Raw genomic sequence first — 23,548 nt, forward strand, 5'->3', positions numbered from 1 at the left:
TGTTTGACCACCGGAAATGCCCCTCAGTCCACGTTGAGCTCACTGGACTTTTTGGAGTTTGGGGGATTGGAGTTTCTTTTGGACCTAATATTAACCACCAGTGGTGGAACCAGGTCTTGTGCTAGCTGGCCAGGCTGGGTTCTCCTCACTGTGTCACACCCGGAGTCCTACATGCTCTTGTCTGGGATCGCAGGGTCATGCCTGCTGCACTGTGGTGCATCTGGAGGTCAGGAGGCAGCCTTAGTTGTCAGTCATTGCCTTTCAGCTTGTTTTGTTGCTGTCTGTGTTGTTCACTGCCAGTGTCAGCCTCACTGGCCTGCTGTCGCAAGTGTTCTGTCCTGGCTGCTATCTTTCCAGGGAAGTATTAGAATTACAGGTGTGTGTGCTATTGCTGCTGATCTTACATGGGATCTGGGGATTTGAACTTAGGTCCTTAGGCTTGCATGGCAAGTGCTTATTTCTAGAATCATTTCCTCAGTTCCCCAGTAAATGTTTTAACTTAATCTTTTAAGAAGTTATGTAATTTTGTGTGCAGAGTATGACTGTCAAGTTGTGTAAGTCAGAGGACAGTGCAGGAAGGAGTCCTTCTCCCACGTGGGTTCTAGGGATCAGATGTAGGTCGTCAGGCAGCAAACACCTTATCTGCTGAGCTACCTTACCAGCTCTTTGATTTTTTTTTAATGATTTCTTTATTTTTTTTTATTATATGTACATTGGTGTTCTGCCTGCATGTATGTATGTGTAAGGGTGTCAGTTCCCCTAAAACCATAATTAAAGACAGTTGTGAGCTGTAGGTGAGTTCTGAGAATTGAACCTGGGTCATTCGGGAGAGCAGCCAGTGCTTTTAACTGCTGAACCAACTCTCCAGCCCCTAACTCATAAAATAAATAAAAAATTAAAAAAAAATTTTTTTTAAAACATACTTTGGGGAGAAAGTTCATCAATTAAGAGCACTTGCTGCTTTTCTAGAGATCTGAGTTTAGTTCCCAGTATCCACATGGCACTCACAGCCTCCTGTGACTCAAGCTCCAGGGGGATCTGATGCCTTTTCTGGCCTCCATGTACACCCCATGCATGTTCACATACAGAAAGACCATACACGTACATACACACACACACACACACACACACACACACCTTAAAAGGAGCCCAGCTTGGTACACACAGCAGCAGCAGGCTCCGTCCTCCTCTCATGGGCTATAGCTTCTGTGTTTCCTTGACTTCCAGCTTAGCAAGAGTGTGTGGTCACATCTGTGGTTGGTGTTGAATGCAGGGTCTTCTTTTCTTTTTTTTTTTTTGGTTCTTTTTTTCGGAGCTGGGGACCGAACCCAGGGCCTTGCGCTTCCTAGGTAAGCGCTCTACCACTGAGCTAAATCCTCAGCCCCGAATGCAGGATCTTCTAATGAAGTAAATATTTACATTGAAACACCATCACAGATTGGAGGCTTACAATATGGAGGGAAAAGAGGACAGGACTTCTGCATTGACAGCTGTTAACCTTTAGCCACCTGGTGCTTTTTGATGGAATTGGAGAAATCAAAATTGTCTGTGTAAACTCTGAGGGTGGCCTTTTAGCAGCTTTGCAGATTCACAATCAATCTCTCTCTCTCTCTCTCTCTCTCTCTCTCTCTCTCTCTGTGTGTGTGTGCATGGGTTATGAGTGTAGTATGTGCATATCTATGTATATGCACATGCGTGTGAAGGATGGGGGTTCATTACAATTACCTTTATCAACTATTCCCTGTGGTTCCCAGGAGTTCCGTTTCCTCAAACCTCAGGGGTGTTCAGACATGCTGCACACCGTGGGGTGGAGCCAGGTTCCCAGTTCTGCTTCCTCGCTTGTGGTGTCTGGGCACAGCTACACACATACAGGATGGGAAAGGAGTCTGAGCCGGTAGGATCTGAAGGATCCAGGTGTGGCAGTGAGGTGTGGGGCAGGAGGCTTCTCCAAGGACTTTAGTGTTACAGCTCTCCTAGACAATCTTCCGTGAAACAGCTTGTGTACACATGCTTTATTTGGGATGGACAAGAGGTCTATGAATCTTGGAGAGTGGAAAGGGATTTTCAGGGAACGTGGATGTCATTGCCTGGAGCTTCATGTACCTGGAATGATTCTTTTTTTTTTTTTTTTTTTTTTTTTTTTTTTTTTTGGAGCTGGGGACCAAACCCAGGGCCTTGCACTCGCTAGGCAAGCACTCTACCACTGAGCTAAATCCCCAACCCCGGAATGACTCATTTGCACCAAAAAGCCATCCAAGTATCCCAGGTGCTTGCTGAGCAGGGTCTCACCTGGAGAGGGGAGGGCAAACCTGCGGTTTCTCCAAGGACTCTGACATTCCTCGGGTAGAAGATGTGGGGGTCAGGCTCCCCAGATCAGGCAAAGAAGAAGAAACTCTGCTAAGGAAAGGGAGTCCTTCATTTTGTGCCAAGCTCAGGAGTGCTGTCTGGACATGGTAGACTACACCCTTAGCAGCAGGGTCTAAAAACTCTCCTCATTTTTTAGACGAGTTTCTCAGGGAACCTGGAGTTGAGTGACACAGCCCGGCTGGTGGGAACGCAGAGTCCTCTGTCTTCTCGTCCCTGTGCTGAGATTGTAGGGATGTGCCAGCTCAGCTTTTTATGTGGCTGCTGGGCTCTGAGCTCAACTCATACTTATGTAGCAAGCACTTCTCCCTCTGAGCCGTCTCTCATGCCCCATTTGAACAGTTTTTCTTTCAATGATTATTTTTAGAGCTGAGTATGGTGGTACCTTCATATAATCACAATACCTGAGAATCTGCAGCAGGAGAATTTCTATGAGTTCAAGACTCCTGAGGGCTATCAAGTGAGAGCAGGCTAACCTTAGTCACATACACAGACCTTTCCGGTGCCATTCAGCTGTTCTGTGGTAGTGAGCTGCATTGCGATCTCAGTGTTGGAGAGCTGTACACACTAGTGTCTGGACTGTGAGCTTACATTTGGAATGATGCAAATACATAAGAGTGGGGGTTTTGGCCCAGAAACTTTTACTGTTTATATTACTGTGTCCGTATATTCGTGCCTGTGTACATGTGGATTTATTTATTTATTTATTTATTTATTTATTTATTTAAAGGCTTGTTTTATTTTTCAGACAGGGAAGGTAGGTTGATGAGATCTTACTTAACACATGAAGCCCTGGGTTCAATGTCCAGCATAAACTGGGCACCTATAATCTCAACACTGAGAAGGTAGAGGCAGGAAAATGAGAAATTCAAGGTCATCCTTCCATACATACTCCCATTCAAAACAAGTATAACAACTTGGGCTACTTAAGACCACAGCTTAAAAGAGAGAGAGACAGACAGACAGAGACAGGGGGAAGGGTGGGGGGAAGCAGGGTATTTCTCATAATCAGGAAAGTGTGAGCCAGTTGAAATGGCTGTCAGCACCATCGCTTACTAATTGTGCTCTTGGAGGGCCTGTACACACAGCTTAGCAGAGAAACACTAGGAGCCTGGTGACATGACTCCAGAACCCATGAGAAGAGGGATGGAGAGAACTGTCGCCAGAGCTGTCCCTTCTGTGGCCTGCCCCAGTGACAGTTCTAAGTGGTGCCGTCTTTTAGTCTCAGCACTCGGGAGGGAGAGGCAGGCAAATCTCAGAGTTTGCAGCCAGCCTGGTTATAGTGAGAACCTGTCTCAAAAAAAGTTCTTAAACCCATTTGTTGGGCTGAAGAGGTGGCTCAGTGGTTAAGAATCAGAACCCACAGGGCTGCTCACAGCGGCCTACAGATTCCAGTTTAGGGATTCAGCGTCCTCTTCTGGCCTCCACTGGCCACTGCGTTCATATGGTGCACACACACATGTAGGCACTTACACATGAAATAAAAATCTTTTTTCATTACTTCTATGTGTGCATGGCAAGTGCAGACCCAGAGGTCAGAGACAACCCTCAGAAGTAGTGTCTCTACCAACTACGTGTTGGTTGTCAGACTTGAACTCTGGTTGTCAGCTTTAGCAGAAAGTGCTTTTACCTGCTGAACCATCTCACAGGCTCTACAAGGAAAAAGACAATAAAAATATGACCAGTGTTCAGTGTTTGCTTGCCAACTGTTTATTAGCCTGACTTCCTTGAGATAAGCACTGCCCTGAGCTCGCTTTCTTTAAACTACCTGTGCTTCTCACAGCCATCTGCATCATCCTGGTGCACCTGCTGATTCGGTACCGACTGCACTTCCTGCCTGAGAGCGTGGCTGTTGTTTCTCTAGGTAAGTGATACTGGGGTTCATTCCAGAACATCTCACCTGTACGTAATGGAACTGTCTCTCTGGGGGCCACCTCAGTGCCATATCTGTAAGAGATGTGGTAACTTCCCAATTCCTTTCAGTAGCTCACCACAAGGCCAAAAGCGGTCCATCCATCACCCAGAGGCTCTTTGGCCTCCTGCTTCTCACCACCCTCAGACCACAGTGACCTGCCAGGCCATGGCAGTGTCTAGCCCCTCTGAATTTGGTGGTGGCTGGTGGTTGGCATTTAGCTGATAAGGCCATTGTCATAGCTAGAAGGGCCCTGGATTTACAGCGGTAAGGTGGCAAATGGCTCCTATAGCACCAGATCCTGCTTCCCTCCCTCTTTTCCTCCCTTCCTCCCTCCCCCATCCTTATCCCTGCCCCCCACCCCCACCCCTGGTCGGTTAGCCTGGAACTCATAGCCTTCCTCTGCCTTCCAGGTAGCAGTGTTCTGTTTTGAGGTGGTGGTGGTGTTTTTCACAGTCACTGTAGTTAAGGCTGGCCTTCAGGTCCAGGTCCTCGGGTAAAGGCTTTCACCAGCGGACCCAGCCCTTTGAATGCTGTGGATGCAGGCTGCAGTTGGGGGATGCTGAAGGCTCTCTTCAGGTCCTTTCTGCTTGGCCTTCGCTGTCTGTCCCCTTGCGGCTAACGCTTACCTTTCTATCTGGCTTTGTAAGCTAACTTGCCTTGCTGTGGGAGTGCTCACCCAGCAGAGCTGTGCTTCAGGTTGGCTATGGAAATGAGCATTGAAACTTCACCAGCCCTGTCCAGACCCTCCTGTATCTTGCCTGGGCCTCATGGTCATGCTGAGTGTCTGGCTTCAGGGCTTTCCTGTTACTATCTCATTTAAGTCCCCCGATCATCCTCTGGTGACACTGTGCTTTAAGGAACAGATGCCATGGTTGGTTGATCTTGTGGACAGAGGAAACCCTGAGTCTGTCTGGTTAGCAGGTTCTTTAGATGCTAATGGCCTCAGCTAATGGGATAGTTTTTTGAACTCTAGGTGGGAGAGCATTCTGAAGCTTTCCTTCCTACTTCCTCCTTGCAACACAAGTAATCTGCCAGAGAGGGCTTCTCAAAGAATTATAGACCTGCTTCAGGGAATTTATAGCTTTGTGGATAGTTTTACCATTTATTAAAAATAAATATTGGGGGCTGGAGAGACATCTCAGCAGTTCAGTTCAGGCTGCTTTCGTCAGATCCAGGTTCAATTCCCAGTACCCACATGGTGGCTCTACTCCTCTGTTACTCAGTTCTAACAGATCTGATGTCCTCTTCTGGCCTCTCACAGACACACTTGAAGACAAAAACACCCATTCACATAAAAAATTAAGTTGGGCTGGGGAGATGGCTCAGTGGTTAAGAGCACTGACTGTTCTTCCAGAGGTCTTGAATTCAAATCCCAGCAACCACATGGTGGCTCACAAACATCTATAATGGGATCTGATGCCCTCTTCTGGTATGTCTGATGTACTTACATACATTAAATCAATCAATCAAATAAATCTTTTAAAAAATAAAGTAAAAAAAAAAAGAACAATAAATATTGGGCCAGAAGAACTCAGGAGACAGAGGCAGACAGATCTATGTAAGTTCAAGGCTATCCTGGTACTGTTAATCCTGAGATTCACCAGAGAAAAAGCAGTTCAGCAATTTTGAGCCAAATTTGAAGCAAACTTCCATCAAATACTGACCAGGATGGGCTTTGGTCAGGACCATTCCCTGAAATTCCCATCTGAATGGCAATGAGACCCATTTTGTAGGGCGACTTCAGGACAAGTTCACAAGGCCACCACACTTTCCCTTGTGGTGGTGTTAATTTCCACGAACTACAACTCCCAGCATTACAGAAAGTCACCTGGGCCTTGGACAGGTGAGCAGGTTAACTTCAGGTCTTATTAGTGTTGTAAGTTCCAGGACAGGGCTATATAAGGTTACCCTGTCAAGAAGAGGAGGAGGAAGAGGAAGAAGAGGAGGAAAAATGAGTAAGAGGAAGAAGAGGAATAATAATAATAATAATAATAATAATAATAATAATAATAATAATAGGCCCAGCTGTTAAAGCATTGGCTGCTCTCCTGCCCAGCCTGCCTGGACTCCAGCAAACACATAGCAGCTTTCAACCATCTGTAACTCTGTTCTAGGAGATGTCCTCAGCTGATAGGCATGCGTGTGCGTGTGCGTGTGCGTGTGGTGTGCAGACATACATGCAGGCATAATATCACACACACATTTTTTTTTTTTTTTTGGTTCTTTTTTTCGGAGCTGGGGACTGAACCCAGGGCCTTGCGCTTCCTAGGCAAGCGCTCTACCACTGAGCTAAATCCCCAACCCCACAAATTTTTTTTTTTTAATGAATCTCAAAAATATGAAAATTAGGGACAAGAAGCGTGGCTCAGTAGTTTAGTCCCCAAATTCATATCAGGTCTCAGTACTGCCTGTGACTTCAGAGGGTCCAGTACCTACTTGTGGGCATGTGCAGATAGTTATCTAGACAGATGGACAGACAGACAGACAGACTGTTAAATGTAGGTGGGTATGGCTCCCTGATAGCACTGGCCCTCAGGCTCTCAGCAGACATGAGCTGCCCTTTCTTCCTTTTTTCTCAGAAATAGAACCCTAACTTGTACTTGGTTTCTGGTGCTGAGGACTGAGACCAAGGCCTCCCAGGCACTAGGCAGGCAGTGCGCTCCCCAGTAAGCTATATTCCCACTGGCCTCTGGGACGCTCCTTTTGATCAAGCTGCTTTCTGTGAGGAAGGGGTACTCAGGTAGATAGTGTTTGGTCTTGGCTGTCATAAAGATGCACTGTGCTGTGATTGACAGTGGGACTGACAGGAAGTATGCCGGGGTTGTGGGGTTCCAAAAACCTTCCTTCCTGATAGAACCAAGAGAAGTCAGCCTTTCCTTCTTTTGATGCTGCCATTGGGAATGTGATGCCTGGAACATGGGCAGCCATCTTGCAATTACGTGGCTCAGAGACAGAAGCTAGAATACTGAGCATGGCCAAGGGGGCAGATGGGAAGCCAGAGTCTTGGTTTTACTGTTTTCTTGACCTGACAGCCCACAGTAATCTGCAGCACTATCTGTTGCAGGAATAATAAACAGTTGTTCCCATAGACTTTATGATGTTGTAAAAATATAAAAATAAAAATGCTGTCTTTTATCCCCCACTAGATCCGGCACCGCAGTGTCCCAAGATATCTGGTAGATATCTTGCCAGAAGCACACATCCCAATTATGTCCCTAGCAGCCGCACACTCTCTTACACTTAAATCACTACAAGAAAGACCACACAACACAATGACCTCTGATCCCGTTGATAAGATATAATTGCCCACCTAAACACACAAAGCCCTGTACACATCCATCCCTTAAGAGCATTCATAACAACCTGTACAGGTACAGCGGGGAATCTTAACGTCAGCCTCCATGTTGTCTCTCGGCTTCTCTGCCTTCTCTTCTCTTCCCATTTCTGTCTTCTCTTCCTTCAAACTTTTCTTCTGCCCATCTTTCTTTCTCATCCAATGACAGGCCTCATTCTGTCTTGTGCCTGCCTCATCTGTGACATCATCCCATAACTTTAAATACCAGGTCCTCCAGGTCGCTGCTAAAAGTATATAGACCAATACCAAACTTTTTCCATTAAAAGGTCAGTCACTTTTAAACAGACTCAGGCCATAGGGGAATGCCTTGCAAACCTCTGGACTCACATAACCAAAAACCCACAAATAATGGAGGCTTCTGAGCCCAAGTCGCTGGTCATCACATCACTGTTGCTTCCTTTTTGGCTTCTCTCAGGCAGGCTGCTTAGCAGCCCTGCAGCTGCAGTTGCCTCGGTAAGGATGCCTGGCCCCTCTGGTACCAGACCACAGGCGTCAGGTTCAGGATGGGGTAGAACCACTGGGCCATTTCTTCACGGATGTGGCCCAAGTCCCTGTCTAGTGATAAAAAAGGTGTGTCTGCACACATAGGTAGAAAGCACATCCGAGAGAGCACATAAGAGTGTTTCTTATGTGAAGAGTGGTCAGAACTTGAAACAGTGATGGAACAGACAAAACAGTCTGTATTTCTTAAAGCCCAGGGCTGGCAAGATGGTTCGGTGGGTAAAGATGCTTGCTGACAAGCCTTCAGCCTGAGTTTGATCCCCTGCTTCCATATGGGGTTGTCCTCTGAGCTCCATACACTAACGTGGATGCCTCCTGTCTTAGTCAGGGTTTTACTGCTGTGAACAGACACCATGACCAAGGCAACTCTTTTAAGGACAACATTTAATTGGGGCTGGCTTACAGGTTCAGAGGTTCAGTCCATTATCATTAAGGCAGGAACATGGCAGCATCCAGGAAAGCATGGTGCAGGAGGAGCTGAGAGATCTACTTCTTGTTCTGAAGGCTGACAGAAAACTGGCATCTTCAGGCAGCTAGGAGGAAGAGGAAGCTTTCAAAGCCCATCCCCGAAGTGGCGCACTTCCTCCAACAAGGCCACACCTCAAATAGTGCCACTCCCTGGTCCAAGCATATTCAAACCACACCTTCCCCCCATATAAAATGAAAGAATAATTTTTTCTCTTTTCTTTTTTTTCCGGAGCTGGGGACCGAACCCAGGGCCTTGTGCTTGCTAGGCAAGCGCTCTACCACTGAGCTAAATCCCCAGCCCCAAGAATAAATTTTCAAATGACTTGAAAGAACACCCTCTCCGGCTGGAGCATGGTGTCATAGTACTGAGGTGGTCACTTCAAGAATGTCTGACTTGTGTGGAGAACAAGGCCACAGGAAGCTAAAAGGAAGCAGACCAGGTGTGTCCTTGGATTCTCTCCCAGTGCTAAGTTCATGGGCCCTGCAGTGACTTGGGTACATGGTTCTCTCGTGGTGAGCCCGAGTGTTCTAAGAGTAGGACTGGCACCCACATTTAAAACATTTCCTTTTCCACTTCAGTGCTTTGAATAAGAGCCTACCTGTTTCCCTTACTATGAAAATGGTTTCAGGTGTACTTCTTGAGAGGTCATTGTTCCCAGATTTCTGGATATCTCTGTATTTGGGGGGATTACAGGAACAGAACTGACTCAAAGACAGCTACATTACCCAAAGCCCTCTCCCTGCATAGTGATAGGTCGAAGAGGGAACCCTGGAGTGCACTCAGCCTGCAGGCGCTCAGCCGATCTTTGCTTCTTCCAGATAGCTGATGGCATCCTGGAGGAAGGCCACATATCCAAGAGTGTGTATGGGCAGGACATATGGACTTAATGACTTGGTTTGGTTTGGTTTTGTTTTGTTGGGGTTTTTGTTTCTTTGTTTTGTATTTTCCAGACATGGTCTCACTATGTAGCAGCTCTGGCTGTCCTGGAACTCATTGTGTGGACCAGGCTGGCCCTAAAGCTCATGCAGATCCACCTGCCTCTACCTCCTGGGTGCTGGGATTAGAAGTGTTCATCACTGTGGCTTTTGGTTTTTGTTTTGCAAGACAGGGTTTCTCTGTGCTACCCTGGCTGCTCTGGAATTCATTCTGCAGACCAGGCTGGCCTCAAACTCAGAGATCTACCTGCCTCTTCCTCCCAAGTGCTGGGATTAAAGGTGTGAGCCACCACTGCCCAGTGACCTGCTGGATTTTTTTAAAAAAATAAATACATAAAAAGAGAGAACACTGCAGAAAATAAAGGAAAAATAAAACAAGTGAGAGGAGTTCAAGGCTATCCCTTAGCTACATAGTTGGGGGTCAGTCTGGGTTATATGAATCTCCACACTGGCTTTTGTTTGCCCCAACCTGGCTTTCATTATAAAACCACATGCAACAGTTGTATATGTGTACCCTTGAGTTGTGCATATGTAGAGGTCAAAGGACAACTTTTGTTGGGGGTGGGGGTAGGGGGTGGTGTTCAAGACAGGGTTTGTCTCTGTATCCTTGCTGTCCTTGAACTCACAAAAACTCACCTGCCTCTGCCTCCTGAGTGCTGGGATTAAGGTGTGAACCACCATGTCCCACCCAAAGGACAACATTTGGGAGTCTCTTTAGCATGTGGGCCATGGGTTAGAATTCAGGTTATCAGGTTTGGTGACAAGTGCCATTACCAACTTAGCTACCTCATGCCTACACACACACAGACACAGACACAGACACAGACACACACACCACCCATGGTTTTGAGTAGTAGAAATAAGGTGGTATACACCTTTAATCCTAGCACTTGGGAGGCTTGAGTTTGAGACCGGCCAGTTCCAGAACAGTCAGGGCTACACAGAGAAACTGTTTTAGGAAAACAAGAAACAAAAAAAGAAGGATGAGTATCATAGGACATGTCCGTCCAGCTTCTAAGCTCCTGTTCCTTTTCATTGAAACCAGGTGGTAGTAAAGGGTGTCCAGCTGTGGAAGGTGTTGTTTCCATGCAGGGTAGAGCAGTGCCAAGTAAGGTTTTCTTCTCCCCGCATATTCAGGCTTTATCATGGTGTGTTCACCTGCGATGTAAATGGGAAACTCACCATGATTTACTACGCTGGGGTCATTCCTGGTCTTAGTTTCCAGATACAGGCCTGCAGGACTCTAGGGCAAGCTGCGGGGGTGGTCACTGCCCAATCCAGCCAAGCAGCCTTGTGCTAAGTTTCTGCTGTTTGCTTTTTCTTTCCAGGCATTCTCATGGGAGCAGTTATAAAAGTTATAGAGTTTAAGAAGCTGGCAAATTGGAAGGTAGGTTGGTCACAGTCACTGCTTTTGCTTTCTTTCCCTTGTGCGTGTGGATGTGAGCACATGTAAGGGGACGAGGCGAGCAGTCCGGGTGTCAGTGTTCCTCAGTGCTATTTACCTTATGCTTTGAGACAGGTATCTCGCCAGCTCAGACTTAAGTACGGTGGTCCGTGGAGCCCAGGAACCTCCTGTCTCTCCCTCTCTGCTGGGGGATTCCAAGTGTGCATCCTGTCTTTATGTTTGTAAATTCCTCTGACTCCTGAAGACTGAAATTAAAGGAGTTGCCGTCATACTCCACCTGGTTTGCCTTGAAACAGGCTGGCCTGAAATTGTCAATCCTCCTGCCTCTGCCTCCAAAGTAACCAGAACTGCAGGTGAATGCCGTAGACCCTGCTGGCAGTCCTTTTTGTAATTTGGTGCCTAGGATGAGCTTAGGGCCTTGAGCATGCTATGCTGTGTATGCCTGGGCTTTACCACTGAGCTGTACCTCAGCCTACAGTTGTTAGGTTAGATGCAGAGGAGGTCAGGCTGCTCGGGAGGGAGGCACGTCGGAGTGCTGTACCTTGACTCAGTCTGAGGTGCTGTGAATAAATACTTGGCCATTTGAAAAGACCAAGTTGGAGTGCAAGTGGAGATGGCTGTGGTCAAGATTTATCTCTTGGGCTAGGGTGATGGTGGCACACACCTTTAATCCCAGCACTTGGGAGGCCTGCCTGGTCTACAGAGTGAGCTCCAAGATGGCCAAGGTAGTCACACAAAGAAACCCGCCTGGAAAAACAAACAAATAAACAAGCAAGCAAACAAACAAACCAATGTTGCATTGTGGGGACTGCAGGCAGTTCACAGACATTTAGTTACTGCTCCAGGGACCTGACTCCTGGTACACACACCCATCCCTACTTTCTTGAGGTTTATTTGTTTTGTTTGCATGTAAGTCTGTACATCACATGTGTGCTTCGTATTTACAGAAGCCAGAAGAGGGCATCAGATCCTCTGAAACTGGAGTAAACAAATGGTTGTTATCCTCTATGTGGGTGCTGGGAATTAAACCTGGGTCTGCAAGAGCAACCAGTGTTTTTTTTTTTTTTTTTTTTTGGTTCTTTTTTTCGGAGCTGGGGACCGAACCCAGGGCCTTGTGCTTCCTAGGCAAGCGCTCTGCCACTGAGCCAAATCCCCAACCCTGCAACCAGTGTTCTTTTTTTTTTTTTTTTTTTTTTGGTTCTTTTTTTTTTCGGAGCTGGGGACCGAACCCAGGGCCTTGCGCTTCCTAGGTAAGCGCTCTACCACTGAGCTAAGTCCCCAGCCCCCGCAACCAGTGACTGGTTCTTAACCACCGAGACATGGCGCTAGCCCCAGGAACATATCTTTAAAAAAATAAATAAAAAAAAATTTGGGGGGGGTTTGTTTGTTTCGTTGTGTTTTGTTGCGTGACATAGTGGTCTCTATAGTCTTGGCTCTTCTTAGAGCTAGCTGATTATCAGGCTGGCCTTGAACTCACAGAGATCCTCCTCCCTCTGCCTACCAAGTGCTTAGATCAAAGGTGTGCACCACCATACCTGCCAAGAAAGCAAAATTTTGAAGGGGAAAGACAATAAAACACTCAAGTTCCTCGATGTGTCGGGTAGTGGTGTTGGATCCATATTGCTCATGAGACCTTCTCCTGGGGCCGTCTCTGGATCTCTGTGTCCTTTTCTGACTCACAGGATGTTCTCTTACCTCAGTAAGCACAAGGCCCTGGGTTCAATCCCCAGTACCAAGAAAAATGTGAAACAAAGCAAAATTAATTGTCTGTGTGTGTGTGTGCCCTTGTCATCTGCTTCTGTCCTCTCCTCACCACTGACCTTAACCCGACCTTCAGAGGTCCCCTTTCCAAGTTAGGTCACAGCCGGACTGACTGGGGGAGAGGATGCTGCAACCCTACAACAGCTTCTCTTTCTCCAGAAGCTCTAGAGTCCCCTCCAAAGTGTCAGCGTGACTTGCAGGAGTCCGCTCTTCTTCTCTTTGTGGCTCTGGAAATCAAACAGGTCCCCAGCTGCAGTAGCCAGAACCTTCGCCTCTGAGCTCTTTGCCGGCCCTGTGCTGTTTGTCAGATGCAGAAGGTGACATTGTCTCATTGTTATCAAGTGTCTGCTTCAACATCCAAGACTTGCCAGCCTAGTCCCTGAGCCCAGTTTCCTGAGCTCTCCACTGGCTGACAGGTCCCGTCCTGAGTGTTCTTTTGATTTTACAGGAGGAAGAAATGTTTCGCCCCAACATGTTTTTCCTTCTCTTGCTCCCACCTATCATCTTTGAGTCGGGATACTCACTGCATAAGGTAAGGGTCCCCTGGAGCAGTGCTATTGGGGCTGTGGCTACTCCCTAAGAGTTTGAAACCCTTTAGTAGCCGTAGCCCCTGCTTCCTGGGTAAGGCCTGACACGGCATGTGAGCCTGTGCAGGTGTTGGAGCTTTCGGGGCTGCATATTTTTTTTTTTTTTTTGGGTTCTTTTTTTTCGGAGCTGGGGACCAAACCCAGGGCCTTGCGCTTCCTAGGTAAGTGCTCTACCACTGAGCTAAATCCCCAGCCCCTCGGGGCTGCATTTTGAAGGTTGTGGGTAGTTTGGCCAACTATAGAGCAGAATCCTTTGGGTTTTTTTTGTTTTTTTTTTTTTGTTTTTGTTTTTTGTTCTTTTTTTTATTAAAATTTATTTATTTTATGTATATAGGTACACTGTAGCTGTCCTCAGACACACCAGAAGAGGGCATCAGATCTCATTACAGATGGTTGTGAGCCACCATGTGGTTGCTGGGATTTGAACTCAGGACCTCTGGAAGAACAGTCAGTGCTTTTTTTCGGAGCTGGGGACCGAACCCAGGGCCTTGCGCTTCCTAAGTAAGCGCTCTACCACTGAGCTAAATCCCCAGCCCCTCAGTCAGTGCTCTTAACCGCTGAGCCATCTCTCCAGCCCTTGTTTTTGTTTTTGTTTTGTTTTTTTGAGACAAAATCTCACTGTGTGGCCCTGGCTGGCCTGGCCCTCTCTGTGTGTCTGCTTCCTGAGTGCTGGTATCAAAAAACAACCAAACAAAAGGATGAACTCATCATACCGAGCCCCAGTACATCCTCTCAACTGTCATCTGCCCCTTCCCTCCACCCCAGAGGACACTCTTGACCTAGAAACAAGGACAGAGTTCTCCACATTGAGCGCTTTCGAAGTGCCGCCTGAGTGGAATCTTCGAGGTCTAATCACTTCAGTTCCTTCCTGTGTGGAACTACAGGGACTGTTCCCATGTTGCCTGGACTCAAATATTTTCTTGTTTTGTTTTTTTTTTTGTTTTTTGTTTTTGTTTGTTTGTTTGTTTGTTTGTTTTTATGGTTTGGGTTCATTTGAGATAGATTCTCATGTAGTCCAGGCTGGCTTGGGACTTTCTGTGTGGCTGAGAATGATCTTGAACTTGTAATCCTCCTGCTTTCACCTCTCCACCTGTGTGTACGGTGCTGGACTTGAACCCAAGGCTTCATGCATGCCAGGCAAGCAGTGAAGGAACTTAGCCATGGGCCCCAGCTGAGCCTCTGCCTGTCTGATGCCAATACAGCATAAGGGACTTTCTCATGAAAGTAACAGAGGGATAGCCATTCCTAGATATGGTTAAGGAAAGGGTTTTGAGTGATGTGAGGGACAGAACAGCCAGAGGCCTCTAGAAGGGTCCAGACTGAACATGGCTAGTAGAATAGACCTAGACATGAGAGGATAGAGAAAGACAAGAGGCGTAAGTGGACTGAGAGATCCAGGAGCAGAGCCAAGAGAATCTGTGACCAAATGTCTAAGTTATTTAGGGAAGAGAAACTGAGGACAGGGAAGGGAAGCTGGAGGCTGAAGAGGTTTAGGGTAAGGGGCTGGAGTGAGAAGTGCTGAGAGGAGCCAGGCTACCTGTGATTCTGAGAGGCTGGTAGCCAGTATCTGCTTTGATGTGTTAATAGGCCCTCAGCCATTTGTCCCAGGTTTCTTTGCATCCTAACACTGTCCATTGTCCTGATTTTTTAATGTAAGAGCCTTTCAAAATGCACCTTTTAATTGAGTGAAAACTGTGATAGTGTAGATATTATTTTAGCCCAAGACAAAACATGGTTGTTTCTTTCCACACCTGTGTTTTGATTATTATCCATATGACAGATGCCACTGTTCCTACTGAGCCTTGAGCCTTGTGGGAAAGGCAGGTGTCAGCTGTTCACAAGCAAGTGCTGAGTGCAGCTGCCATTGAGCGAGCAAAGGCAGATCCCTCCTAAGAGCTAGACCAAGGAAGACCCCTCTGTAGGAGCTTTAGCATAAGGCACACAAAGGATCAGGATGCACCTTGGTGGCTAGGGCCCAGGCAACAGGGTCAGATGAAGGCACAGGCCTTCCCAAGTTCAGCCAGGGATTGGGGCTCACCCATGTCTCAAATGCAAGTGAGAATCAAGGCAGAGGCAGCAATATCAGGCCAAGCTTCTGCAGAGATCATTCTGGGAACAGTAGATAGAGATAAAGGGGCTGGGGACAGTTGAGACTGGTTAGCTCTTGCCTTAGGCCAGGATGAGGGACCTGTGAGACAGGAAAGCAGAGAGATGGTGGCAGGGGTTCCAGCCAGCAGTGGAGGGCAGGCAACAGCCCTGACCCTCACGTGAGAGTCCAGCCTTGGAGAGACCACAGTTGGTGCATCCTCCCTGCCTTACCAGTTGGCCTCTTGTCTCCCCCCCCCCCCCTTAGGGGAACTTCTTTCAAAACATTGGCTCCATCACTCTCTTCGCTGTCTTTGGAACAGCAATCTCAGCCTTTGTAGTAGGTGGAGGAATTTACTTCCTGGGTCAGGTAAGCAAAGCATCCCTGGTGACCGTGAAGACTTAGTAGTAGTGCAGGGTGGGACAGGGCCCTCCAGGCCAGAGATGCCTGCTGGTTGGTGTATGCCCTCTTAGGAGGAGGTCCCCATTCATGTATATGACTGTAGTATCTGGAATTGAGGTGACTGTAATCACCCCAGATACTTGATGTTACTTACTAACTGGTCTCCTTAGTTGGAGTGGCTCAAAGCAGAGTGGCATGTGGTTCCACACTTTAAAGTGGTGCGAGTGGCAGCTGTGTTCACAGGGAGACTGTAGCAGGCCTGAAAGTTGTTCTTGAATGAAGATTTGTGTTTAAACCAGGGCTGGCCATGAATCTGTCACTCAGTTCCTTGGTGCCCCGGCCATTGTCAGCCCTTCTCTGAGGCAGTAGCCAATGCTCTTGGCTCTGGGCTTCACATGAGCTTACTTCAACTGGAATGAATTCTTGGAAGGTGTCACTCAGACCTCCTTGGTGTATGTCATGCACCACCCATTTCCTGTGCTGTCAGTAGAAAGCGTAACCGCCTCAGGGCAGAGAACTAACAGGTTGCTATTGACGCCACAGCTGCTCTTTCTCCTGGTAACCACAGCCCACTCCCTTCACAGCTGACTCCACAGCCAAGATCAAGTCTGCCCTGAAGCTTTCCTAGATGCTTGACTCACTGTGTCTCTTCAGGGCTAAGGGAGTCAGTTTTAGAGCAGAGAACCACAGCTGCCAGACTAGGAGAGCACAGTGCGCGTGCCCACACGCTCACAGCAGCCCTTGGGACTCTCCTGTCTTCAGTGGGGACTGAAGACAATGTCCTTATTAGTTGATAAGAAAGCACTGATAGACATTTTAATCTTCCCGGCTGTTCTCCAGGGAATCTTTGTGTGTGTCTGTGTGTCTGTGTGTTTTATTTTACAGGCTGATGTAATCTCTAAACTCAACATGACAGACAGGTAAATCTTTCACGCTGTAATTCCCCTGTGCGACTGCTGTTCAGGCCCGGGATGTTTCTGCACGTGGCTTCCTGGGTGTGGTCCTTTCCCTCTTCCCCGCCTGGCTCACCAATGTTTGCAGTATAGAATCTCTTCTGAACCAATTTGTCTCTGAAATGACTCAGAATTATATTGATGCTTTTGAAGACCCCTGATCATAACATTGCTGATTGAAATGAGTGATCTCACTTAAACTCTGGAGGAATAACTGGTCAGTTAGCTATCGTGGGACATCTCCAAGCCACATCCTGTACTCTGTGTTCTCTCCTTACCATTGTCTGGATGGAGATATATATATATATATATATATATATATATATATATATATATATATATATATATATATATATATATCTTGGGCAGAGCCCTTGCCTGCTGTTTATAAGGCTCAATCCCCAACACTGGAAAAGCAAATAAGCAAAAACTTCAGTTTTCTTTAAGCCAGAGGGTCGCCTTCCCAATAAGAGTGGAACAGGAGAGCGTGAGGTGAGACCTTGACTCTGGAATTCTCACCAAGATTAGGGGAAGCTGGCCCTGGGCTGGATAGTTCTGAATCTGATGCCATTCCAGCAGACACTGTGCTCTTAGAGTCTCCTTAGTCCACAAGGGAGAAGCAGCTAGGGCAGCTGTGTCTCAGAAGGTCCCAGTCACGAGTTACAAGAGGGCCCAGGCCTAGCTCAGCCGGAGATGTGTGCCGTGCTGAGTTTGCTGTGTCCTGTGTCTGAGCTCAGCACCTGTCTCATGTCTGGTGGGAAGCTGTGGAAGAGGGCCAAGGGCGACTCGTCCATCCCGATCATTCCCATGACTGAGAATGTCGGGCTTTAGCTGCAAGGTAGCACCTCGTTCCAGAGCCTCAGAACTGTCAGTGGGAAATGAGCCACTGACAACAAGCTTGAGCCACATACCCATCCCTCACCCCCCCCAGGAGGGATATTGGATGGTTTTCTGTTTTTTAAAAAAGTTTCCCCTTCTTTGTGACAGGGTCTCACTTTGTAGCCTAGGTGACTCTGGAACTTAGTCTATAGCCGAGGCTGGCCCCAAACTTGAGGCAATCCTCCTGCCTCAGCCTTCCAAGCTCAGAAAATTTTAATACATAGACAAGCAGCCCGAGTCACCTTCCTTCCTAGGAGCCAGAAGTGCACCAGAACCAGCACCCGGAGTTGTCTGAGTGTGCTGCAAGGGAACGAGGAAGGCCCGTGCGCTCAGACGGCAGGGAAGGTGTTGCTTTCTGCCTGCTTTGGGGGATACTCGTGAGAAGCAGAGTGTTGATCAGTGTCTGGAACTAAGTTAAAGCCAGTAGCCGCATGGCTGGGTGAGAGACAAAAGCAGTGCCATGCTTAGCAGGAGAGCCCAGACAGCCTCACCCTGTGCAGATGCCCCTTTTCTGTTGGAGTTCTGTCCAGCAGTGGGGACTGCTTTATAGAACAGCAGAGCCTTAACAGGGACGCTGCAGGGTAATGCAGTTTGACAGTGGCTACAGGTCACTGTCTGCAGGGGACAATGCTCTTTAGCTCCTCCTGCCTGCCATGTGGACATGTGGCCAGCAATTACCAGCTGTTTAAACTTTGCTTAGGCTGGGGGGTGGAACCCAGGACTTGATGTGCTAGGTGGATGCTATATGTGTATGAGGCTGCTCTGCTTTTAAAATCCTTCTATACTTGTTCTCAGCTAAGAGTCTAGGAATCCTACCTCCACCCTGACACACACACACAAGTGTGCATTTCTTTTTAAGATTTATTTATTTATTTTATGTATGTGAGTACACTGTCACTCTCTTCAGACACACCAGAAGAGGGAATCAGATCCCATTACAGATGGTTGTGAGCCGCCATGTGGTTGCTGGGAATTGAACTCAGGACCTCTGGAAGAGCAGTCAGTGCTCTTAGCTGCTGAGCGGTCTCTCTAACCCACAAGTGTGCACTTTTAAAAGCCAAGTTTGTGTTTATGGTGAGGTTTCTAATTTTGTTTCAGTTAATTTATTTTTTTTTTAAAGATTTATTTTATGTATATGAGTACACTGTAACTATCTTCAGACACACCAGAAGAGGGCATCAGATCCCATTACAGATGGTTGTGAGCCACCATGTGGTTGCTGGGAATTGAACTCAGGACCTCTGGAAGAGCAGCCAGTGCTCTTAACCACTGAGCCATCCCTCCAGCCCCAGTTAATTTATTTTTAAGGTGGTTTTTGTTGACATGGTATCTCATGTAGACCAGGCTAGCCTTGAACCTGCTGTATAGCTAAGAATGACCTTGGATTTCTGATCCTCCTCCCTCTACCTCCCAATCGAGGCTATACGTGTTTACTACCATACCTTGCTTCCGTTTTGTTCTTTGGTTTTTTGAGACAGGGTCTCACTATGTAGTCCTGGCTGACGTAGAAATCTCTATACGGCGGGCTGGCCTTGAACTCGTGGAGATCTGCTTACTTCCAGCTCTATCTCTGCCTCTCAACTGCTAGCATTAATGGTGGGCTGCACCCAGCCCATTGCTCCCGTTTTTGAGTGTTGACAACACCCTTTTTATCACAAACCCATAGACTGCCTCTGCACTTCAGAGAACACGATCTTGTTCATTCCTGTGGAACACAGACAGCTCTAAGCACCTCCCCGGGGGTCAGTCTTCTCCCTAGGCCTGGTAAAGCTAGTCCAACCTTGTGTACTAGGCCCACCCCTGGAGCCCCTTGCTGCATACCTAGAGGGTGGGAAGACGGCTCCCATAGGCTGTGGGCCTTGGCTACCTGACTGCTGCAGGGAGCCTCTCCTCAGTCCTCTTCCCTACCCCACCACCTGCCTTTATCTGAGGCTCTGGCCTGTGCTCGGCACAGATCCTCAGAACAGGCCAGAGAGAGGGAGGGCGACAGGTAGTGCACATGCATGCATCACCTTTGATGAGGGCAGGAGGGTGTGGAAACGGGAGGTGAGCGTCCAGAGGGCTCTGCTTCTCTCCTGGCCACCTCACTCTTGCATCCTCACCTCAGGAGCTGCCACCTTGTGGATTGATAATTGAGGGGGAGGAGGTGACTGGCCTGCCTCACAGCTTCCTCCCCTTACTGCTTCTTTGTGTAGACTACTCAGTGACCCCAGTCAGATGAATCTAACCCCCCTCCTCCAGCGGTCACGTTTCCATATTTTCTGTGGTTTCCTGAGACAGTTTCATAGCTCAGGCTGACCTGGAACTTGCTGTGTTGCTGAATGTGACCTTGTACTCCTCACCCCTCCACCTCCTAAGTGCTGGGTTACAAGTGTGTGTCCCACACCTAGCTTATGTTGCTTGGGATCAAACCGAGGGCCTCAGGCATGCTTAGCAATCATGCTAGCCCAACTCACATTGCCACTTTCTAAGTTGGCCTGAGGCTCTGCTTCCGGCTACACCGCCCTCCAGGACGGGCACTGGCTCCGGGCTGGATGATAAGAGTAGTGAAGGACTTGGGGCAGTGCCTGTGTGGTAAGGAGATGTTTGCTGGTGAGCTTCGGCAGGTGGTCAGTGCTCGTGGCAGTGGACCTTATGGTCAAGTGCTGCCTGTAAGGCCTGAGGGCCCAGCTTCCAGTCAGCAGCACAGACTGCACCCTCTGGTAGCCACTGGCCTTTGGGAATTTCTTGGTTGTTGCAAATCTCAGTGGAGGCTGGGTTTGGTTACAGTTGACACAGTTGACCTGGTGTGGCAGAGCAGAGGTTAAAGCCAATAGTTTATAAAGAACTTTCTGGCCAAGGAAGCTGGGCATTGTGTGCTGGGGTAAACAGACTTGTGTGCAGCAGCAGCAGCAGCAGCAGCATCCAGAACAGAGCACAGTGCTACTGCTGGGAACCCAGGCAAGCAGCACTTGTCCTAGCCTCCCTGCTCCTGCGCTAGGCATGACGGTGAGCGGGAAAGCACAGCCTCTCTCTTTTGGCCCCTTAGCTGCCGTCTCAGCACCACATCCCCTGCACAGCTGTGTGGACCCAGCACCACACTTTACAGTCTGCTCTTGCTTCTCCTTGCAGTTTCGCGTTTGGCTCCCTGATATCTGCAGTTGACCCGGTTGCCACTATTGCAATTTTCAATGCACTGCACGTGGACCCTGTCCTCAACATGCTGGTGTTTGGAGAAAGCATTCTCAACGATGCAGTCTCCATTGTCCTCACCAAGTAAGTAGGAAAGACTGGAAGGGCCCTACGGCACACGGAGGCCAGCACACAGTCTAGTCCTATGTGATCAGCTCACTACTACATTTTGCTACTCTGGCAAGCGGTCTGTGCCACAGGAGTATGTCACAGCCAGTCTGCTACAGGGAGTTGAGTTTTCGTTTTCTGACTTGTGTGTTTTTTAGCATCTTTGAAGGGTTCTCAGAAATGACATTCCCAGGCCCCACCCCACAGTGGGTCTGGGATCCCATCGTTGTCCTGTCTGTATCAGCCATGAGGGATTTGTGTTTGGGTGCCAGCCCTGGATTAGTGAATGCAGTGTGGATTAGTGCTCACTGGTAAACCACTGTGGTGCCATGTCCCTCTCCACAGGGCAGACAGGCCCTGCCGTCCTCTAGTGGTTGCTTGACACTTTCTTTCTCACGTCTCTGAAGGAAACAGATTCCTTGTATGCCTGAGGTGCTGCTGTGAGGAGGGGACTTTGGAAGCTGAAATCTGTTTTATTATAGGCAGTGGTGGTACACACCTTTAATCCCAGCACTCAGGAGTCAGAGGCAGGAGGATCTCTGTGAGTTCTAGGCCAGCCTAGTCTACAGAGTGAGTTCTAGGACAGCCAGGGCTACACAGAGAGACCCTGTGAAGGGGGGTAGGGGTTGGGGGGCACTCAAGGTGATCCTTGGCTACATAGTGACTTGTGTGGGTGATTACTGACAGCAGTCTACTGTCAGTACATGAGTACTCTGCTGGGATGGCTTATACCCCAATATTAGGTGTAACTTTCCCTTTGAGCACAGCTGATGAAATTGTCGAGGTTACATCATTAACTGGGTGTCACTTTGGATTTATCAGCATGTTTGCCACTGTCCTCACACTGGCTTTTCTTGGTCAGCAGGCCTGTAGTTGTAGGTAGGCAGTCGTTGTGCATCGTGCCCTAAGGCTGTCTCGGTGAGGCTTTCTGTTGCTGGGAAGCGGCACTGTGGTCACGGCAACTCTTACGAAGGGGAGCAGTCAATGGGGCTGGCTCACAGGTTCAGAGGCTCAGTCTGTTATTGTCATAGTGGAACTGTCCCAGAGTGCAAGCAGACTGGGGATGGAGAGATGAGGGAGCTGAGAATTGTACATCTTGATCCGCAGGCAGGAGAGGTGACTGTGCCACACTGAGCTGAGCTTGAGCACAGGAGCCTCAAAGCATGCACACCCCCACAGTGATGCACTTCCTCCAACAGTGCCACTCCCAGGGCAGAGCAATCAAACCTGAGTCTATGGGGGCCATTCCCGTTAAACTCCCACCAAAGCCTTCATAGTGTTGCCATGGTCCCAGCACTTGGGAGGTAGACGCAGGAGGATCAGAAGTCAAAGGTTGGCCTCCACCACATAAGGAGTTTGAGGCCAGCCTGGCTCAGCTACATGGAACCTTGTACCAGAATACGTCCTTTTCTGAAGCTCTTTAGCTCCAGATTTTGCCTTCATCTCATCTGGTAAGCTGGCTAAACGTGAAGATGCAGAATTGCCTACTTGGAGGTGACGGCCTGAGCTGTTTTTATCGTTAGGGGCAGAACTCAATCTCTCTGCCTCGGATTTCTGTGAAGAAAATCTGTCAGTAGGAAAATGTCAGCTTTCCGAGGCCTCTGCCACACAGTTGCCAAGATGAAGAGCGACTTTTGAAACAAAGGGGGAAAGATGTCATCATTGCACATCTACTGGGAGACTGGCTTTGGAGGCCTCCCCAGATGTTCCTGCAGGTGACTCTGGGTCACATACCTGCTAAGTGGGCAGCTTCCTTTTCCGTGTCATGGCCGCCTCCACCACCTTCAGGTTCTCTGGGCTACACACCTGCCTGCACTACTCAGGTTCCAGTAACTGTCCACAGTGCGCCAAAGAGAAGTGAAGTGCAGGAGACGGGCAGGAAGGCCCTGGAGGGTTCCAGAAAGGCCTTCCCGACAGCCAGTGAGCATTTTCAGACAGAAGCAGAAGAATGGAGATAGACGGCTTTTCATTGGTTCTGAACTACCAAACCTAGTTGATGTTCCTCCTGGGCCTGGGCTCATACTTAGGAGCCGCTGGTTCCTTGACTGTTGTGTGGTTTAAGGGTCACTCAGCTGCTGATGCAGACCTGGCTGGCAGACAGACGTGGGCATCCTTGAGGGTGGGAGCTGGCTCCAGTTGGAGGGCAGGGTGACCTTTGCATGTCTGACTTATCAGAGTAGTTCTCTAGTGTTGGCCCTCTTCTTGGGGCTCCGAGTCCCACTCTGAGCATAAAGCTCCGATTTCTTCCCTGGCCTCATCCTACCTGACTTCCTGCCAGAGACCCATCTAGAGTTTTACCATAGGATTCCTTTGCTCGGCAGTTGGCAGCTAAGGCCTTTAGGGTGAACCACTGACCCCTCCCATCATGCCATGGGCCCTGCACTGGCTGGTGCTCTCCCAGGTCCTCCCTACCCCACATCCTCTGTGCACTTGAATGTTCACACTCAAACCCCTATCCCTGGGCACTGTTTGTTCAGCCTGATAGACCTCTTGCACATCCATGCTGAGACCCCCCCTGTATCCTAAGTGGAAGCTCTGGAACTTTCCTGGATTCCCCTAACCCAGTCTGAGTTGGATGCCCACCCTATTTTCAGAGCTCTTAGACCTCCCCCCTAATTACCTAGGCCAGCTCTTGAAACAGTCTTTGCCCTCTCCTC

At 48.5% G+C, this 23,548-nt stretch overlaps 1 protein-coding gene across 10 annotated transcripts in view; it reads left to right on the forward strand.

Annotated features, from left to right (window-relative positions):
* Slc9a8 (solute carrier family 9 member A8) overlaps positions 1–23,548 on the forward strand; it is a 57,853-nt gene that overhangs the window by 15,095 nt on the left and 19,210 nt on the right. For 8 of the 10 annotated variants that reach the window (XM_063283885.1, XM_063283884.1, XM_017591797.3 and 5 more), the window contains 6 exons: positions 4,148–4,228; positions 10,868–10,926; positions 13,154–13,237; positions 15,646–15,747; positions 16,666–16,700; positions 20,724–20,867. In XM_063283885.1, coding sequence (XP_063139955.1) covers positions 4,148–4,228; positions 10,868–10,926; positions 13,154–13,237; positions 15,646–15,747; positions 16,666–16,700; positions 20,724–20,867 — 505 coding nt within the window. Of the gene's footprint in view, positions 1–4,147; positions 4,229–10,867; positions 10,927–13,153; positions 13,238–15,645; positions 15,748–16,665; positions 16,701–20,723; positions 20,868–23,548 lie in introns of those variants that run through there. The other 2 variants (XM_006235645.5, XM_039105141.1) reach the window with 2 other exon arrangements.

Source organism: Rattus norvegicus, chromosome 3 (genome assembly GCF_036323735.1).
Source record: "Rattus norvegicus strain BN/NHsdMcwi chromosome 3, GRCr8, whole genome shotgun sequence".
NCBI classification, from domain to species: Eukaryota; Metazoa; Chordata; class Mammalia; order Rodentia; family Muridae; genus Rattus; species Rattus norvegicus.